Genomic DNA, 21,255 nt, shown 5'->3' on the forward strand with positions numbered 1-21,255 from the left:
AATTACAAAATTTAATGGACCAAACTACAAACTTTCAAACTATAGGGGGTGCTTAGCACCCTTTCCTCACTACTATGTTCCGCCCCTGGAACCGGACCGGATCAATCCGTGTGGGTCTAAACCATGGTCCTTAGTACGGATTTGGACCATCCTCTCCAAATATATACTGTCTAACTCGAACCAGACCCGTAGACTGAAGAATTTTGGACCGGACCGGACTGTTTGCAAAACACTATGTACTCCCATGTGCCTGGAACACACACACACACACACACACACACACACACATATATATATATATATATTCGGTCAAATTCCTCTTGTACGTACGTCCGGTTGGTCGCTTGGACCTTTTATTTACATCAGTGGACAGTTTAGTACTTCAGTTTACGTTAGCATACATGTATTTAATATTATATTTGTCCTCAACATATCGCAAGGCACAGAGCTGCATTTAATTGTTTTAACTAGATCAATCCAGATCACAATACTAGCTAATTTGCATTTAAAAGTTAAGGTTATGTAGTTATATTGATGACATCAAATAACTATAGTACTGAATCTCTATGATAATTATTACATAAAATGAATACATAATTTTAAGATTATATATGGTGGGTTCTAATTCTGGACTTCTAAAGTGGAAAATCCAGATTAATTGCTTTTGCATTCATGCTAGCTAATGTACTAATTCGTTTTAATTACAATATTATTGGAAACAAATATTTTGGCCCCAATTCAAGATCCCTTAAATACAATAAATTGAATCCTTGAGAAGAAAAATACAGAGAAAATATTTGCAAGTTACTTTTCATGTTTAATTCGTACAGAATTAGAAAAAAAAAACAATATTTTTTTAAAATTTTCATGCTGTAAATTTTTCGTTGAAAATACACGTCAATATTTTTTTAATATACATTTTCTAACGGCTGTGTATTATAATATAATCAACCATTCGCATAACCCATTCAAAATATATTAGTGTCTGGTCTCTACAAAATGCAAAAGAATACGCGCTGAGAGGCACGGAATAAAGCAACCGTTCATCAGTCATCATCAATAGAAAGAGAACTATTTTTTTTGTTTCTTCTAATAGAGAAATTAGCTAGGACGTTGTGTTACTCTTAGGCCTTAATTAGCTACAACGAAAATATCTTCCATTCAGATTTTAAACATATAATCTTTCATATAGAAAATATTATCTTAATCACTGAATCAAAGACCGATTTTCTAAGCGATCATGTTTAATTTTGAATATATATCCCGATCGAAGCTTCAATGCAGTTCACTATTAGCCGTTACCGATTCCCATTTAAATTTAGAGGGTCCAGTTGTATGATTTGACTTCGCATTTAACGAATATGGATGCAGCCCATGGGCCATGTATATATATTCCTTATTTATAAGTCTGTGTTACGGTGTTACCCTACCCACGCAACTAGGGGTGGCAACAAGCTAGCTCAATCGGTCTGAGCTAGGTCCTAACTCGGCTTGTTAATTCTGGACCTAGAGCATTCGAGTTAAAATCTAATTAAGCTTGAACTCGTGAGCAAGCTAGGGCCTAACTTGAACTCGTTAAAATCTAAGATGGAAAATAAATGCACACAAAAAAAGTGGTGGATGATTGTGGTTTTTCATCAGGCCTGAACAAAAATATTAATTAATTGTATTATTCTTTAATTCTCAGCGAAAGGCACAAGAGCATCTCTCTCTTGAAAGGTTAAATTTTCATGGGCTAACCAGACGTCTTGACTCTTGATCACAGTAATCCATTCATTCTTCATGAATCCCAAAACAAGTTAGTATAATAATATATATAAGAAGCAAGATCCTCGAGTTCCAACCATATCGATATATCTCAAGGCTGTGTATTTCGATCTTCTTGTATCATTGATTATCCCTAGCTATATACGTTGTATATATAATTATACATTATTTAATTGTGGCATACTCAAAATGCTGTAGTACGTTACCGTAAGCAGATATTTCGTGGCTTCCAAGTTATTCTACATTATTTTATTGTGGCACACTCAAAATGCTGTAGTTACCGGTGTATATATCTACAATTAATGACCCTTTAATATTGTGAATACCCTACGGGTCTTATCATAAAAAACAAATTAATATATATTAATTGTAGATACAGCCATACAGGTGGGGGTGGTTACCCGTGTATATATGGGTGCAGACTCAATCAACCACAGAGATATATCCTTTATTAATTGTAGTTAATGACCAGTGTATAATTTGTCACTGACAAGCACAGATCGGTGGCAATTGCAAGATGTGGAAGCTTAAAATTGCACAAGGTGGACCACTGGTGAAAACTTGCAATGGAAATATTGGAAGAGAAACATGGGAGTTTGATGAAAGGCTCGGATCGAGTGAAGATCGAGAAGCAGTAGAAAGGGCTCGAAAAGAATTTTACCTAAATAGCCACAATCGGAAGCAAAGTCAAGATCTACTTGCAAGGATGCAGGTTAAATTTAATTAAATTTTATTCTAAACCCATCTCTATGATCATAAAATATCAAATGTTTATTTATAACCTACTTGTAAGAATCTCACTTGTGGTTATATATGGAGACTTGAGCTCAAATACATGAAAAGATTTGTTAGACTCATTACAGCTCAGTATATTAATTGTCTTCAATTAAATGCCTTTAGTGTAATTTCTAAGCCACAAGTTGGGAGATGTTGAGCTAAAAAAATATATATAATACCTCCATAAATATCCTGGCAAATTGCAATCTCGTTATAAATTTCTTGTTTTTTTTTTTTGTAAAAAAAAACTGCAGCTAGCCAAAGAGAACAACTTCGATTATTTCAAAAAACCAAGCAAAAATGAGGAGAATTCTGAAAAATCAGCTTCAGCGGCTCTGCACAAAGCACTTGATTATTTTTCAGCAATTCAGGCAAAGGACGGACATTGGCCTGGTGATCTTCCCGGACCTTTATTCCTCACACCTATTATGGTATTTCTATTTAATTATAATTTATATTTCTTTTTCACCTACTTTAGTATTGCTCATTTGCTCTTAATTAAATAAAGTTCATTTCGCCTTCAGTACTGCTTGAGCCTTTTATTTTTCTGCTATATTGGTGGTCAGGCACTTTGTATATATATTGTACATGTTATATATATATTTACACATGCGATGTGACACATGAATTTGGTTAATTAATTGATGCAGGTCATTGTTCTTTACGTCACTGAATCTTTTTATGTATTATCTTCTGAGCACCAGAAGGAATTGTGTCGTTACATGTATAACCTTCAAGTAAGAAAGATTACTACCAAGTACCAATTTTAAATATAATATATATAGCTAATCCATCACTCCATCTAAATACATGAAAAAAAATCAGAACTCGTACGTATTCACTGGACCTAGATCTTTCATCAATTAGCAAATTGTTATACATAATAATTTTTGAATTATACATCTTTCAATAGAATAAAGGCTTTATATATATATATATATGTTTTTGGTTTTCTATGATTACATAACAGAACGAAGACGGTGGTTGGGGTCTACAGGCAGAGATGCCCAGTTGCATGATCTGTACTGCTCTAAACTACACTGCTTTAAGGCTCCTTGGAGAAGAGGCTGATGACAATGCCATGCATGAGGCAAGAAAATGGATCAATGATCATGGTGGAGTCACTATGATAGCATCATGGGGAAAACTTGTTCTCTCGGTAATTAATTAGTTTTTTCATTAGCCACCAACACATATGTATGTGGCCGAATATGACTTCCCACACAATTGTTTTAAAGGCCTATAATATATTGACTTCCCACACAATTGTTTTAAAGGCCTATAATATATTGACTTCCCACACAATTGTTTTAAAGGCCTATAATATATTGACTTCCCACACAATTGTTTTAAAGGCCTATAATATATTGACTTCCCACACAATTGTTTTAAAGGCCTATAATATAACCTATAATATGGCCCAGCAAGGAGTCCCAATTTGCCTTTCTTATTTATCAACATGTAAAAGAAAGGGACTTTCTAGGCTGATACCTTTGCAATCTAGTTCTACCACATTATGGAGTGCATGGAATTCCCGGTGAAGAACTGTCAGGGATTTAATGAAGTTAAAATTGTGACCTCTAATGCAAATTTCTAACAGGTGCTTGGGGCATATGAATGGTCGGGTGTGAATCCGATGCCGCCAGAGCTTTTTCTTCTTCCATCCTTTTTGCCCATCCATCCAGGTATGATACCTGGCATATCATGGTATCTAATAGTGCAGGAGGAACTTATGTTAACTGCCATTTTGTAATACAGGGAAATTCTTTTGCCGAATAAGATTGATTCTGGTAGCAATGTTATATTTATATGGAAAGCGGTTTGTTGGTCCGATCACAAAGATAGTGCTATCCTTGAGAGAAGAGTTGCACATTCAACCATACCACAGCATAGATTGGAACCAAGCACGGAAACTGCGAGCTAAGGTAATATTCTTGATTTGCTTTTTTTTTTTATTTAATATACCCCTCAAAAACTTCCAAATTATGTATTTTCCCTCTAAAATTCATAATATCATAATTACCCTTCTAAATTTCAAAAACTCAAAAATTTACCCATTTTATTTTATTTTATTTTCTATTAAAACTCATTTTAAATTTCTAAAATATCCATTTTGCCCTTAATAAAAAAAACATAGCCTATTTAAGAAAAATGTCAGCCTTCTAATTGGTCGGTTTCTGAGAGCAAATTGCTAATTTGTCTACTTCTGACATATATATGGTGATATTTAGATATTCACTTGTATATGCATCAAAATAGAGAAATGAATTATTTGCCATCGGAAACTAACCAATTACAATACTGACATTTTTTTCTTAAATAAGCTACCTATTTTTTATTTTTTTAATAAATGGTAAAATGGATACTTTATAAAATTAAGATGAGTTTTGATAGAATAGACAATAAAATGGGTAAATTTGTGAATTTTTGAAATTTAGAAGGGCAAATATGAGATTATGAACTTCGGAGGGAGGAATACGTTATTTTGAAGTTTTTGAGTTTTATACATGAAATTCTCCCATTTTTTGTATGTATTTTGGCTATAGGCTTGGCAAGCCAACGGTAAAAAAAACAGCCTCTTATGGAAAGGAAACCCTCACAAATTGGCCAGGAGTAGTACTAGGATGGGTGACCTCTTGGGAAGTCCATGTGTTGCTGATTCTGGTTGAGTATCATTTCCAGCCTAAGAAGAAGTATTCTAGCTATAGCTTCCTCATTATTTATGCTTTTTTCTTATCAAAATTTCATGGAATCTGAATGTAGGAAGACAGTTTCCTACCACGCTCAAGATTTCAAGAAAACTTGTGTGAAGGCCTATACAAAATAGGTGAACCTCTTTTTACCACTTGGCCCATTTCACTAGTGAGAAAAAGAGCACTAGATGCAATTGAGAAATACCTACAATATGAAGATGAAAACACAAGGTACATATGCATGGGGGCATTTGAAAAGGTAGGTATTTCAGCATTGCTAGTAATTCTTTGTATATTTGAAGTAGCTTTATTCTTTTGGAGAGGAGCCTATATATGATTGGCAGAAGTAATGCAAGTGTTTAGCGTAATGTTTGAATGGAAAAATATACCCCCCCCCCCCCCCCAAACGATTGACTGTGTGGGGTATGTGTGTTGTGATAATGGGTAAAATAGGAGGTCATAGTCGGGGGCACTATATCACTACTCAATGACACTGACAAGAAAGCAAAATTCCATGAACTCCTATAAGTATGATTATGAAGGTATAACACAATGAAAAACATACTTTTTCCACAAATCCAAATAGATGGTGCCTAAGGGCCAAAGTAAGACAAGAAACATGCATAATAATATGTAATTACTCTTGGGCGTTTTATAAACTTTGATTTACATGGTAACAATGCAATTACAAATGATTGGAAGGTTTTTATGCAAAGATAAATTAAGCTCATAGTTACCTTGAACAGTTCCTTAGGACACTCTGTTGTAAAGTGAGGGATCCAAATAGCAAGAACCTCGAGGACCATCTTGCAAGAATACCAGATTTCCTATGGATTGGTGAAGATGGCATGAAGATGAGGGTAAAATTGTTCAATTATGGTGTTTTAAAATCCTTCAAATTACGAAAATTCTAATTTGTATAGATTTCAGTTGAAACTACAATAGAAAAAAAAAAAACTATGGAAGAAATGAGAAATAAAAGGTACTTCCCTTGTCTGCAGCAGAAAGAAAAAATAACACCACAAGAATGGAAGTCCAACTATAAAACAGGAAAAGTAAAAGCTGTAAGAAAACCTTGATCCGTTCTCATCCCTGAAACAAGAACACATCCCTTCTCTAGTTCCATTATAATTATAGAACAGCTATTTGATATAAAGTTTTCAGTTAGTATTTTAGTTTTGGAGTGTAATACATCTTATTTCATTAAAATTAGCCCAATACAGGAGTTCAGAACCATTGTACCTAGGTTTCAAATAAATGACCCGACTGGACGAATAACCTACACCTGACCAAAACCGATATGGTCCATCAAAGAACCACCCAGTTTGATTACTGTCTCAGAAAAGGTTATACAAGTTCTGTTCCTTCATGGATCAGGCACAGGTAAATCTAAAGTATACAGGTCGGATCAGGTCAGACCCATATAGCGTAAATAATAAATAATGTCTACCTGACCGAAACTCGACCCAGAACCGTACCAATTTGATTCGTTAGAACCCCTTGTTGCGCCTGTTACACCATCCAATACAGGAGCTGGCACCAGATTGATGTTGGCTGGTATGTCATGGAATTGTATATGAAACGGGTGCTTTCGACCCATTTAAAGATTTAGTTATACAAATGATAAAAAAATACCAGCAAAATTTATTTTTCAATTGAAGTTTACAAAAAATTTCATAGTCTTGAACTTAATCCATCAATTAAAAAAAAAGAATGGTATTTCAAATTAAATTAACCGTAAGAGTAACTGCAGTTTTTGGGTGCACTTCCAATTCTTCTTGAAAAGTTAACCATAAGAGCGCTATGGTTCTGAAGCAGCTCAATGTTGGGACCTTTAAGGGTTAACAACGACATGCTGTCAAACTTATGCAAACTTTATTTAGTATATTTTATACAATTGTTCAAGATTTAAATCTCGTCCTTTTCCTATATTATACTTAGGCATCGTCAAGTCAGTCATGGGATGCAGCTTTAGCAGTTCAAGCAATATTAGCATGTGACCTTGCTAAAGAGAAAGGGAATACACTAAGAAAAGCTCATGATTTCATAAAAGCCTCACAGGTAAATTGATCACAAATAAATTGAACTTTATGTTCTTGATTTCTAAAAGTATTTTTCATTCTCAGTTAAACAATTCAACTATGCCTGATATATATTCACCAGCTATTGCACTTAGAATAGCAGCAGAGCCAAAATTCCCCTTCTGTGGTGTCAAATAAAAGAAGATTTAAATTTTTTTCATAAAATAAAGCTACCAATTCATACAAAATGTAGGGTCTTTTTAGTTATCCGGTAGGGTTAATTGACCCCAATGGGAGCTCACTTAGCTCCACCACTAAGAAATTCAATAAAAAAAGTGATTAGAGAAGCAAATTGTTATGCCAATAATCAGGTATTTCACTTTGAGTGAGTGAGTAAAATATCTAATGAAAATTTTGAAAATAATTTCAAACTTAGTCTATGATGATACCCTTTGTTTTTTAGTTATTGGACAACCCTACAGGTGACTTTGGTGGTTATTATCGTCATATCTCTAAAGGTGGCTGGGGCTTTGCAACCGCAGATGAAGGATGGGCTGTTTCAGACTGTACAGCAGAGGCTCTCAAGGTTCCATTGATAAAATGAAAATTCTGTTAAGCTATGACAGTTTGCATAGGGAACTTCAAAACAGTTATTATATTGATTTTGCTATTCTACAGGCATTGTTACTGTTGTCAAGAATTTCACCAGACCTTGTTGGTGACCATGCAACAAGAGAAAGCATGTACGAAGCTGTTAATATAATTATGTCTTTGCAGGTACTTTTTTTCTCTGCTGTTGTTCCATTTTCTTTTCCTTTATTGATATTTGAAAGATACATTTCGGAGTCGCATTATTTTCTTGACTCAAAAACCAGAAAATATTTATGCAGAATCCTAATGGTGGTTTCGCTACATGGGAATTACAACGAACATATCCATGGGTTGAGGTATTATGTGCATTAACAATTACAAAATCTAGTTTCTTTTTCTTGCTTAGCATTCCTGCAATTTGGAAGTAGATTCCAAATTGATTGATGAACAAAAGCAGAAATTACTACCATCACAACTAGAAATGCAAGGGATTTTATATTTTTATCTCAAGCACAAACTGAGACATTTATATATATCTACCATTTATTTGAGTTAAACTCGCTTTCTGATGTAGTACATTGGACTTGTTAACTCATTTCCTTTTTTTATTTTAATGATAGGCATTAAACATGACAGACATGTTCGCAGACACTATGGTGGAATATCCGTAAGAATTGCAAAATTTTCATAAAAGACTTCCACTACAATTTTGGAGCCAAGAAAAAGAAGTATGAAACTCAAAGAATTTCAGGTATGTGGAATGCACGTCATCAGCTATCCAGGCATTGGTGCTGTTTAAAGAGAAATATCCCTTACACCGCAGTGATGAAATAGAGAACTGCATAAAAAGGGCGACAGATTACATTCAGAAAACACAAAATGATGATGGTTCATGGTAAGGATTCTTCTGTTGCATCCAACTTGTTTACTTTTCTTTCTTTTTCATTCATTTCCTTTATTTTGGTGATTACCCTTTTTCTTTTATAACTTCATGTTTTATGCTTTTTTTATTATTGGAGGTTGCCAGGGAATGGTCTGTACCATCTTAGTTGAGGTTTATCACAGCAGACAGTATAATCTATAAAACCAACCACATAAATAAGTGACTTCACTAAGTAACCAACTCATCTATAAATACTAGCTGGTATACACGGGACAATTACTTTATGCATATGTAGGTTTGGATCATGGGGAGTGTGCTACACTTATGGAACATGGTTTGGCATGGAAGCTCTATTGGCAGCTGGGAAAAGCTATGAAACTTGTGTGGTCATTCGCAAGGCTTGTGCATTTCTCCTTTCAAAACAACTGCATGATGGAGGCTGGGGCGAGAGTTATCTTTCTTCTACAAAACAGGCAAAGTTTTTGGAATATACATTGTTCAAGTAAAATCTATCAAATTAAGTAGTCCTGGGTATAAAACTACAGATGTGTTGGATACCCACTTTTATTCAAAAAAAAATATAGTCCTGGGTAGCGTGTAGACTTACTTACCACATAACCCCCCCCCAACACACACCCCTTTATTTCTGACTTTTAATCCATACATACAGAACTCCAATTTTGAAGTAACACCTGCTTCCTATTATAATAAAAATAAAAGTTGGATTTCAAAGATTTTGCATTTCAACATGAAAACCTTGAAAAGTTGATTTGTAAAGTATTGCTATGCTAAATTTCGGAATTGTACCGGTCAGAACAGACTCATAACCTATTTTGTTTGAGATTGTTTTTACCAACATAAAATTATAGTTAGGTAATTTAGTTTGAACCCATCAATAAGTAAAATTTCTTTTAGTTCTTAAACTTTTACTGCACAATCTTGGTTAAACTTGTTGCTTAAGTTCAAACATTTGGATGTCTCAAGCACAATATTCATATATATTTTCCAGGAATACACAAATCTAGTCGGAAATAAATCAAATTTGGTGAACACAGCATGGGCAATGCTCGCACTTCTAAAAGCTGGCCAGGTTTTACCGTGTCACTTAATTATGTAAAAAAATTCATGTGTACCTTTTAAAAGTAACAAATATCATCGGGAGCCCAGAAAAACCAGAAAATTAATATGGATGCCCTTACAGAAGTAGCAAACCAACATCCACAAGCAGAGAGGGCTATTTTACCCTTAAAAAAATCAAGATCTTAATTTAAGGGAAAAAAAAATTCTCTTCCGCAAGTGCAAAGGGTTGCTAAGCTATACTTTCAAGGTCACCAATGATAAAGTTGGATGGTTTTTAGGTGGAATCATGCTACTTCTAAATTTAAAGGGATTATATGGTATTCTGAGGTTTTGCAGGGTTTTAAGAAAATGAATGCCCATTTTTCTATTTTCAAATTTTCTTTCGAGTATGATTATTTGTCGAATAAATATTATGTTCTGGCATTGGACACACATAATGCCAGTCAAGTCTAAACCAAAACTTATGCTTATCCAAGTCTCACTTAACTCTTGTTTCCGTTTTAAGTAAGCACCAAATATGTGCAAAACACCATCCAACATATAGTATACTATCAACTTTCAGGTTGAAAGAGATCCAACACCATTGCATCATGCAGCCAGCCTACTAATTGACATACAATTAGACAACGGAGACTTCCCCCAACAGGTACATGAACTTACTAAACCAACAGTTATAATTTTCTTAAAGAAAAAGGTGAGGGTCAAGCCGTAATATTTCACTCAATCAACAGTTATTTTTTTATTACATATTTTTGAAAGAAAGGTTTGACATCACAACCAATACAGCACCCACAAATGACTAGCAACCAGCTATATATATATATATATATATATAAAGAGAGAGAGAGGTTGGCTACTCTACTTATATAAGCATATGAGGGTATATGCTTACAAGTCATTTTTGCATTTTCAAAGTCCAAATAGTTGATCTGAAGCGCTCAACATGTTCTCCATATTAAAATATGCTTGCAGACCAAATTTTACATTTTTTAAAAAAAAAATTATTATTTTTTTATAATTTTTCAAAACAGAGTTTAAATATGGTAAAAAAAATCTGAAAAACTGTGATTTTGAAATATTCTAAAAAAATAGTCAAAAAATTCCAAAAAATGTAAAATTTGGTCTCCAAGCACATTTTAATATGAAGAACATGTTAAGCGCTTCAGATCGACTATTTGGACTTTCAAAACGCAAAATTGACTTATAAGCATATGCCTTCATATGCTTATGCAAGTAGAGTAGCCAACCTCTATATATATATCCCATCCGCAATTGTACTTATTTGCTGGATGTTTGGGAATAATACAAGTTGATTTTGTACTATTAGGAAATGATGGGGAGCTTCATGAAGTTTGGGTTCCTAAATTATATGGCGTATCGAAACATCTTTCCGATTTGGGCTCTTGGAGAATATAATAAAAGAGTTGTCGTCTCCAACACCACATAAATTCCTATATGTATATTATTTTCATTGTAAAATAATTTCAACTTAATTTTATTTGCATATTGCCTATCAAGTTGTAAGAACCAAAATATATATATATATATATATAGATATATATATATATATATTTTTTTTTCGTTGAACAAGGAGTCTTTTTTATTTTTCTCTGCACAATCTTGGTTGAAACTCCAGATGACAAATCTGAACTGTTAAATCTATATGGAATGCTCTCGTATCTAGAAGTCCAAAATTTGGAGTTGGAAGATCAAGAGCTGAAATTTCAATGATTTGATTCATTGATTGTGATTGATCCTGTAGGTCATGTTTGGTTGTGGAGTAAAAGGTGGAGTAAACCCCGTACTCCACACTTGTAGGGTTCACTTCCCAACACATTACTCCTCTAGATGGATTAATTTAAGCAATGATTCATACTACCAAACAAGATGTAAAATATGAAGAGTAACATGGAGAAAGCAATTTAATCATCATTAACTTTACTCCACAAACAAACATGACCGTAGGGATCTTTTGACAAGTACATCTGTTTATCACATCTTAGTTTAACATATTGAACACGACTTCAGTGTTTTATTATAGTTATTACATTTAAGAGGAAAAATTCAAATGATAAGAAGACTTCAGTGTTTTATTATAGTTATTACAATTAAGAGGACAATTCAAATGATAAGAAGAAAGAAAACGTCAGTATATTGCAGTCGACTTCTACAAAAGGTGAAATACATACAACTGAGGAAAATTCTTAATTTCCTTATATACAAACAGACAACAAATAGTTCACGATAAATACAGTTTCAATTCAGTAAATAAAGTTTCTGACCATAATTAAGGCAATGCACATGTATATTGAAACCCAATTCCTTTTAAGAAAACAATTCTTTTTTTTTAGGAAAGAGAAGATCGCCGGGTTGGTTCTTTTGAATGCGCTATTAACTGAGTCCGTCAGAGACTCACTTTATCATGTCTGTGATACTAACTTCTCTATAAGCTATGTCAAGTATAATGTCTTATCAATAATCTTCTTTTCCCAACACACTTATGATTTGGGCTTATGGGGCAACTATTACACATACCAACAAAAATCAATAAGGACCAAAGTAATATGATTATATTAGGACTATGCTACTAACTGAAAACTCTAAAACTTATCTTTTGCATTTATGAATTCTGAGTTCTTAAGCTAGGAAAGCATGTAAATTGAATAGAATCAGTACTGGTACTTAAAACCGGGAGCGGGAGCTGCAATTCATTATGCAATCTATATATGATATTTTATTTAGCTTGACAAAAATGTCGACGAGCCTAAACCTCAGTAGCTTAAGATATGCAAAGATCATGGCAGTCGTGAACTGGCACAGGACCTGGTATAGGTACCATTCTACATGCCTTCAGACCAGACCATAGACCTCAACTATGGTGTCTAATACAAATCCAGTGTGGTAATTTTTTAAATTAAGTGTTGTTAAACCACACCGAGCTAAGCGCATATGTGAAATGAATCGGATAAAAATAATCACTCGGTACCAATTAAAATATCAGTCATCACATATAGGAACCAGAAAATCAGTTATAGGAAGTAAAAAAAACTTACTACCTTGACATAAGAGAAGTATCCTCCTAGAAAGTGGTTCCCGAACATCTGCAGCTATCTTTATTGCCTCTAGAGCTTGTATGCAACCTATCACTCCAGGCACTAGCAATAAGACAATTTAAATTGTGTGAGGGATGCCAATATCAGGTATAGGCCTAAGCTTTGGTTGCCAATTTTGTTTATATTCCAATTGGAACAACTGATTGAGAGACCAACAGCCGTCAATTTACCTCCCATGTGAAACTTCGTGAGATTGTCACCTCCAAAGAGGTGAGAATAACCCATGTCGAAGAATCCCGTTGGAGGCGCGTCCGCATTCGACGAGGTTTGGGAGATCGGGGAACGGAGAGGGAGCGTTAACATTACATTCGTGCTGTCGTGCATACTTGCTCAGTTTTCAGGTTAGAATGTTTTGTGGGCTTAGGGCCCAAGATTGCTTGATACCTTTTATGGTGAGCTGTGAGACTGATTTTCAAGTTGTCTCATATTCAAACCTCAGGAACACAAATTGTAGATATGGGATTCGTGAACTTCCTTAATTTAACTAAAAAACATTAAATTGTCAAATTATCATCAAGTATCGAACAATGTCTACTATTTTATAATTAATATCGAACACTTTTATCTAATTTGGAGGTTGAAAAGAGATCCAAGCTCCAGGGCATTGCGGTGCCAGACTCCTAATTGACATGCAGTTAAACGAATAAGAGCCGAAATTTTTAAAAATACCATTTTTTAGAAATTAATAAACCAAAACACCATTCCGGAGGGGAAATGTTAAAATTCGCATGGCCGCTGCTAGGGGAAGCGGGCAGCTGGAACCGGGTCGCTTCAAGGGAAAGCGGGCAATTATTTGGGCCGCTTCTAGGCCCAGCGGGCTGGACCGCTTTGGGGGGTAGCAGCCACACCGGCAGGGGAGCCAGCGGCCATGGTAAATATAAATAATCCCCACTGTCTCGTTTTTTTGATACGATTCATTTGAGAGCCATCCCTTCAAATCAGGTAATTTTCTTCTTCTTTCTAAATTTGAATTTTAGTTTAAAGTAGGAGTAGGAGTAAGGTAAATATTTAGTATTTGTGATCATGTAATTATTTAGTAACCAAATTAATTATGGAATTGTACCAAAATTAATTTTCTCTACGCAGGAGCAGATCCCTACTCAGTTTTTCTCTAAGCAGGTAATTTTTTTTTAATATATACAACTTGTGCATTTTAAAAAAAAAAAATGATGCATAACTTGTTTGTATTCAATATCGACCCAAACCCTGATGGTTTGTATTCTCCAGGTTATGATCCGACCCAGTCGATTCCAACTGCATATCTACCAGGGTTCACTATGTCGAACCCCTTTCCACACTTTCCTGGCAGCTCCCATTCCAGACTTTGCTGGCACCTCCACACAGTATCATCCCGGTACGTACTTTCCTTACATCTCCATGGATGATCCTATCGTGAGAGCTGCCTACGGTATGTTAGAGACTCAGGAGTCTGGACACACAGTTACAAACAATAAAACAACAAATAAATCACAAATAAATCAAAACAAACAATAATAGTGCGCCTAAATAAGTGTCTGCATGTTAATACAACAAACGAGTAATGCAATCACAGTCTAAACTTGACTAGTGGATAAAAATACATTGCTTGCCTCTTTCTCAACCTGAAAATTTAATAACAAAAATGTATGAGTTAACTACCTCGTGCATCTCGAGCAGCTCTGTTTTGTTGTTCTTGTGTATCCCGGCGAGTCTGATGTCCTCTCCTTCTATTATGAAGTAAATCAAGCCACATCGGAATCCTATTAACTCGCATTCGACCCAAGGTAATATTTTTGTCATTTGGAACAAGGATTGGGCCTTCATTTTCCGGCCACTCAGACTGATTGTCATACACATGCCATTCACCCAGCCATGTGTTGATAAGTGTTTGCATGTGGTAGTAGTAATGTACAAACCTTCCAGGGTCAATGTCTTGGAGACGACACACTGCCAGAACATGAGAACACGGTATTCTGTTTAATTGCGACTTCTGGCATGTGCATGTAATCGTGTTCTCATCCATGATTACCACCATGTATTTATAATTCGCTTTGGTAAACCGGCCAGAAGCGTCTTTAATGTATGCATTAACTTTCTCTTGTGTGGATGTTATCTCAAACTCGTTCCAGTTGCCAAATCCACCGAACGTCGTCATAGATTGTGACCTCCCGCACCGTTTGTTAATCAACTACGAAAAATAGAACAATTTAATAAAAATTACAAAAATAAAATAATTTAATGAAAATAAAATACCTCGTGCACACGGCATGAGAACTGTTGACCCTGGCTTGCTTCAAATTGCTCTTTTGTCCTCCTTTGAGCAAACCATTGCTGACATTTGTAAAACGTGTCCTCAATTATTGCTGCTATCAGCAACCTACAAGAAGATCTAAAAACATTATTGAGCGACTCGGACCCGTTCATCGTCATAATTCCCCAACGGAAACCCTCATCCAACGCCTGGAATATCTTCCATGGTTTAGGACATTCGTTCTCATCTTGATCTAGATACTTACCCACACCGTCCAACCAATTCAGAGCCCGATCACATACATCTCCCATTGCTTGCATTCCTTGCTCATATCTCCTCATCTTTCTCTTCGCCACACATGTCCTGAAGTACTTGATTGCTTGTTCATTGCAATGATTATTTTTCATATTTTCTGCTATGTGAGTAGCACAAAGACGATGAACGCACTCATCCTCATCTTCCTCATTCCATCCCAGATCATCCTGTCGAAACACATTTTTTATGCCCTTACCCCTATGAGTGATGACACACACAAACCTAGAGCGAATTACATTGCGCCTCAACCATTGCATGAACCATGCACAATCTTCAAAATTCTCTGTATCTACCAATGAAAAAGCCAACGGGAGGAGCTGATTTTTTGCATCGTACCTGGTTGCAATCAACATTTTACCTTTGTACCGGCTTGATAAGAAACAGGCATCCACAGTGATGACAGGTCTCAGGTGTTGGAAAGCCTCTATGCATGGTCCAAATGCCCAAGCCGCCCTATTAAAGTACCTGTAAGGTCCAAGCTCACCAGTTGGATATGAGGTAACATCAAATAATGTACCTGGATTTTTTCGCTTAATTGCCTCCAATAAGGGGACTATAAGCGCATATGACCCCTCCCAACTACCAAATTGGCGGGCAATTGCCAACTCCCTTCCACGCCACAATTTATTGTACGCTGGTACCTGACCGTTGTACGTTTGTGCACAAGCCATTCTGACAGCAGTGATACTCAAATCTACGTCATTTCTCATGTGCACCGAGATGCAATTGGCAACCATAGCAGCGGTCAACTGTGCATGATCTATTCTTGTGGCATTCGCATGACAAACATGTTTTGTTGGGCACCTGGATACTTTCCATTGTGTACCAAAACCAGTGACCCTTGCATTAATGTACCAACCACATCTGGGGTCCCTGCACTTGAACCTAATCCGTTATTTGTCACTGTGCGTATTCATAATCTCTTTATTATAAAGAATGTGAAACTTGTAAATTGCAGCTTTCATTTCCTCCTTTGAATCATAGGTTTGTCCCTCTGACAATTCATTCTCAAACTCTGCATGTCTACCAAATAACCCCACATTTTCTTTCTGAAAACCTGACAGGTCATTGAAAGCTGCAATCGGGTGCTCAACCTCGCGACCCATTATCCGAAACCCTTTATCAACCTTGAATTTTTTTCTCTGCCCGAGCACAGGCCTCGTATCTTCTGTGCCACTATGATCGCTCATGTAATCAGGATCAACACCCCCCCAATTTTCCTCTGCCTCTTGTATTTCCGGATCCACCGTTCCCTCAGTTTCCTCCGGATCACAAGGCTGGGCTCAGGATCGATGGGAGTGTCGACTATTAGACGGTCGGTCTCTCTGAACTGGGGCTTGACTACTCTCAGGCATGTCAATCGGCAAAGGGATTCGGGATCGACGGGAGGGCCGACTAATAGACCGTCGGCCCTCCTGAACTGGGGCATTACTACTTTCAGGCATGTCAATCTGGAAAGGGTGTTGGGACACTGGACTTGAGGAGGTTGACGCATTAGCCCGACTAGCACCCCGGATTAACCTTGCAAGGGGGTTAGGACGCTGGACTCGGTTAATCTCCACAAAGAGTTCAATTATCTTGTATCCACCCCCAGAAAAACTAATTGTCTGGTTGTACAGTACCGGCCAGACTCCATCATTCTGAACAGGAAAAAGTTGGAACCAAGTTTGGCCTGAACCAGTGGGCATGCTAATTTTGGCCGAATATTAAGGTCATATCGATCCTGATTCAATCCGAGGTTTTGAGAAATAGTCGATTTCAGAACCAACAAATCAGCACCCGAGATTACCGGTATCACAGAAATAGGCCCGATACTGTAATAAACCCCATTAGGGCCTGTTAAAATCTCACCACCAGTGTAAATAGATACCATAACAGCCATTTGGTATGAGTATAAGAAAACCTAAAATTAAAAATTAATTAAATTAATTATAAATACTGAATTTTTTTAAAAAGATAGAAAATAAAAAACTTACGGTTCAGCTGAGAAGAATGGTGAAAATAACGTGAAATGAATCTCTCTCTCAACTCTGTAATATAAATAAATTGCACAGGGTGCCCTCTGCCTCCCTAAGCGGCCACTGTGCCCGCTGGGCCTAGAAGCGGCCCATATAATCGCCCGCTTCCCCTCGCAGCGGCCCGGTTCTAGCTGCCCGCTTCCCCTTGAAGCGGCCATGCGAATTTTACAATTTCCCCCACTCCGTGGCGTTTTGATTTATTAATTTTAATAAAATGGTATTTTTAAAAATTTCGGGAATAAGAGTTCACACAACAGGTACTTGACTTAACTGGTACACAACAATTTTGATTAGAATTGAAAATTTAACGAGTAGAAGAGTACTTTTTCAAAAGCATGAAAACGAGTACTGAATATTGACATGTACCACGTACGCCAGTGCACATAGGTCATAATATGACTTGAAATGCCTTTTGAGAAAATGCCAAGAAGCTTTCTGAAGAGTAAGTTGCTAGTCTGTGGTGTATCTTAACATTTTTGCGATGATGGAGATCTAACATACTGCAAGGGCAAATGCAAAATTTCTTTTTTTTTTAGGTGTCCAAATGCAAAATTGTTGCCAAAACTACATGTCAAGTTGGATGCTGAAGGCTAGCTATTTCTAAAACATCATGGTAAATCACTAAGCAGAGAGCTAATAGAAAAATAAGAGCTCCAAGACTCCCTCTTGTTCACCTTTACATCATTGCTTCCTGGTACAGCTGTACCAGTTGGTACGAATTCGTATCCTTTGCATTAACGGAACGTGCATTAATAGATCTGAACCGTCTGATTGAGATCTGCACTAATATTAAAGGGCCGTGTGTGTCATAGGCGTGAGCCGGATTGGCTCCGATTCTGAGTTAATGCAGAAGATGCAGACTCGGTACTGGTCTGGGCCAGTACATGCCAATGGCACTGATTCCCACAAGCACTATTTGGTCTCCACCAGTACCAAGTAGCAACTAACACAGATCTGAGCCTGAACTGAGATGTAAGGACGGAATTTGTTACTAACTAGTTGCTTGTATACAAAATGACCAAGGCAACTTAGAGACTTTTTTCTAGAATGATCTGTATACCAAACTGCAGTAAGCATATGAATTAAGTAACCATGCCAAAACGATTCAAAGGGGAATAATCAAGTTCGGATGCAGGTAGGTCGCAACCATCGTTGTAACTTGCAACCAGCTGCATCCTCTTTAGCTATCTGCCAGGTCGACAACTGCAGTACCCGTGTCGGATACGACTATACGAGTATGGCTGCAACGACCACTATGACCCGCACCCACCTCGGTTTGTAAGATCTCAAGTCTGAACCGTGTGTGGCCCGCAATCGCCCCACCCAGGAAACGCAAGTTCTTAGTTTTTTGAGCAATTTCAGTGTTTTTCCTGGGCTAAAATAGGATCATCTCTGACTCTGAGGATTCATAGAATGCTCTACGCATCTCCTGGAGTCCTGGGCTCAACAAATAAAGATTAACTGATTCACATTTGACATTTGACGGGGGAGAATGAACTATGAAGTACGTACAATGAGAGAGAAGATTTGCAAGAGATTACAAATAAAGATTAACGAATATTATAGAGTCAGACTCTTTTCTTGACTCTGGGTCACTACTTGTATTTTTAATTTGTTCTTGGTGTGTTTGGTTGATTTTGTATCTGGTTGCTTGTAGTAAAAATCCTAACTAATTGGTCAATAGACTGAAAAGTGAAGTTTATTACCGGAAAATTTTGAACAAATTTGAATATTATAAAATTGCGATAGTAATACAGAGTTCTTTGAAAAAGAATACAAATTTAGACATAATACTACGCCACAAAAAAAAAAAAAAAAAAAAAAAAAAATATATATATATATATATATATAATAGGATAAGACCTTAATATATTTCTTAATTAAAATATAAAATTAAGTAGAGTGTAAAGATTCGTAGATGTGCGTATGAACTGGAGGTCGCTGAAGTACAATGGTCAATGGAGGGATCGTTTTTCTAAGCCTTAATCTATGCTATGGAGACACATGTTTGTCTTACTTAAAATATTTTTTGGGTCTTTTGATTTTGATAGGACGGCCCGTACGGTTGTCTTTTTTTTTTTATTTTTTTTAATAAACCCAGATACTATATTGCTATACTGCAGCAGTGCAGCTGTTATAAGTTATAACGTTCTGTTGGATTTAGATTTGGATATTATCTTTTGGTTCAACCATTTAATTATATGCACGGAAATCAGTGTAAATTTTACAATTAGTGTAATTTTACACAATTATAATTATCATGTCGATAATAAATAAATAAAAGTATTTATAATCTTATATTCGTTAAATAAAATAACGAGGCATTAGATTTTAATCCTTTGCTTTGGGAGATTCACCGCAGCACTCATCAATATCACAATATAACACGAGAAAAATTTTATGGCGCAAATGAAACAGAAGGATATTTTCCCAACAGTCCAAGCCAACATTGATATTGGCTCGAGAAACTGTCGGCGAAGTTCACCAATAGAGTAAAAATTGTTAAAAACAAGGTGTAAATAAATTTCACTTTTTCTTTTTTGATTATTGAACCGTCTTCTATGGCTTGTAAATATTTTTTTTATCAATGAAAATCCGTAAGATAGCAAGTTGCTACCTTACCTTTAAAAAAAACACGAGGAAACATCCGTTGTTAAGCAAACGAAAACGCTTGAACCACTTGGTTCAAGTTCCCAGAGTAAAATAACTCTCTTCCTCTCCGCACTGAAATCAAAACTATTAGGCACTAAATTCCTCTAAATTAGAGAGAACCAATTAAAATTAAGACCACCAGTTTTAAAATAATCGACTGATTTATACGCCGTATAATTAACACTTTTCGAGAGACAAGAGAGATAGAGTAAGGAAATATCTCATTGCTTGGAGTACCCCTTGGCGTTCCCAACTCATTTTTATATTTGTTACTTTTAACATAATTATCACATGCATATATCGTGCCCATAAAATTATAAAAAAAAAATGTGCTTGAAAAAATAAATTAAAATTAACACTTTAAAATTTACATTGAAAATATTTATGAATCAGAAATTGAACTTTAAAAGTCTAACTAATGTCTTAAATTTTAGAACTGGCGATCAAATATAGGTCAAAAGTGAGATCATAACAAGAAAACTTTTGTTCTAATTTTGAAAGTCTGCCTAGAAATAAGTCAGATCTTTCAAAGTCTATTTTTTCTCTTATTCTCTAAACTTTTCCATTTTAGTCATTAAGTAGTAATTTAATTTTTTTTTTCAAATACAAAAATTTGCCAATACACGAGAGAAAAAGAAAATTGCATCAGTAGTGCTTTTTATATAATTTTACTGGTTCAAAATTTTGTACGTATTGAAGAAAGCAAATAATTTCATTGGTGCAGCAAATATTATATTATTTTTATAATTTCTTATGCACACATTCGGGTAATATTTTTTTAGTATTCCTAATTTTAATTTAAGTAAATAGCTTGTTTATATTTTTCTCTACACCCTAAAATAGTAATTAACATAGATCAGACCTTTTTGAGGAAAGTTTTACGATTTTGTAACGTACATGTAAATTTAAGATATTAACCCCTGAATTGTTAGCCAACTATCACCCATTTCTTTTTAAAGCTATCTATTCTAATTAAGAATTTTTTGTATGGTTTGATACTACTTTTCGCGCACATTTTTCATTCAAAATCTAGTTACAATCCTATTAATGATTTTACTAAAATCAAATTCCCCTTTAGTCTCAGAGCAATATTTATTTTAAAAAAAAAAAATCAA

The 21,255-nt window shown here is 35.6% G+C and overlaps 2 protein-coding genes and 2 long non-coding RNA genes across 5 annotated transcripts; 1 reads left to right on the forward strand and 3 right to left on the reverse strand.

Annotated features, from left to right (window-relative positions):
• The first annotated feature begins 2,247 nt into the window (after nt 1-2,247).
• Nucleotides 2,248-11,367, forward strand: LOC144569245 (cycloartenol synthase-like). The gene is made up of 18 exons (XM_078319499.1): nt 2,248-2,479; nt 2,799-2,975; nt 3,195-3,281; nt 3,515-3,703; nt 4,145-4,229; nt 4,303-4,469; nt 5,308-5,496; nt 5,984-6,097; nt 7,179-7,298; nt 7,722-7,844; nt 7,937-8,035; nt 8,149-8,205; nt 8,470-8,516; nt 8,601-8,744; nt 9,028-9,205; nt 9,742-9,822; nt 10,375-10,458; nt 11,140-11,367. Exons 1-18 carry the CDS (start codon nt 2,285-2,287, stop codon nt 11,257-11,259), a joined length of 2,256 nt encoding a protein of 751 aa, XP_078175625.1. The 5' UTR covers nt 2,248-2,284; the 3' UTR covers nt 11,260-11,367.
• LOC144569248 (uncharacterized) lies at nt 3,750-7,722 on the reverse strand. Its single transcript, XR_013516024.1, has 3 exons — nt 6,688-7,722; nt 5,975-6,276; nt 3,750-4,255 (listed from the first exon to the last, which is right to left on the reverse strand). It is a non-coding gene; the product is annotated as an uncharacterized LOC144569248 (long non-coding RNA).
• On the reverse strand, nt 8,821-13,265 carry LOC144569249 (uncharacterized). Of its 2 annotated transcripts, XR_013516026.1 has the most exons (4): nt 13,096-13,265; nt 12,866-12,967; nt 9,866-9,966; nt 8,821-9,194 (listed from the first exon to the last, which is right to left on the reverse strand). It is a non-coding gene; the product is annotated as an uncharacterized LOC144569249 (long non-coding RNA). The 2 variants fall into 2 exon arrangements; XR_013516025.1 differs by lacking the exons at nt 12,866-12,967; nt 13,096-13,265 and having other exon boundaries at nt 9,866-11,133.
• A 1,874-nt stretch (nt 13,266-15,139) lies between these two features.
• On the reverse strand, nt 15,140-16,207 carry LOC144569760 (uncharacterized). The gene has a single exon (XM_078320230.1). The coding sequence runs from the start codon at nt 16,205-16,207 to the stop codon at nt 15,140-15,142; it is 1,068 nt and encodes a 355-aa protein (XP_078176356.1).
• Nucleotides 16,208-21,255: the final 5,048 nt, after the last annotated feature.

Source organism: Carex rostrata, chromosome 18 (assembly GCF_964058835.1).
Source record: "Carex rostrata chromosome 18, lpCarRost1.2, whole genome shotgun sequence".
NCBI lineage: Eukaryota > Viridiplantae > Streptophyta > Magnoliopsida > Poales > Cyperaceae > Carex > Carex rostrata.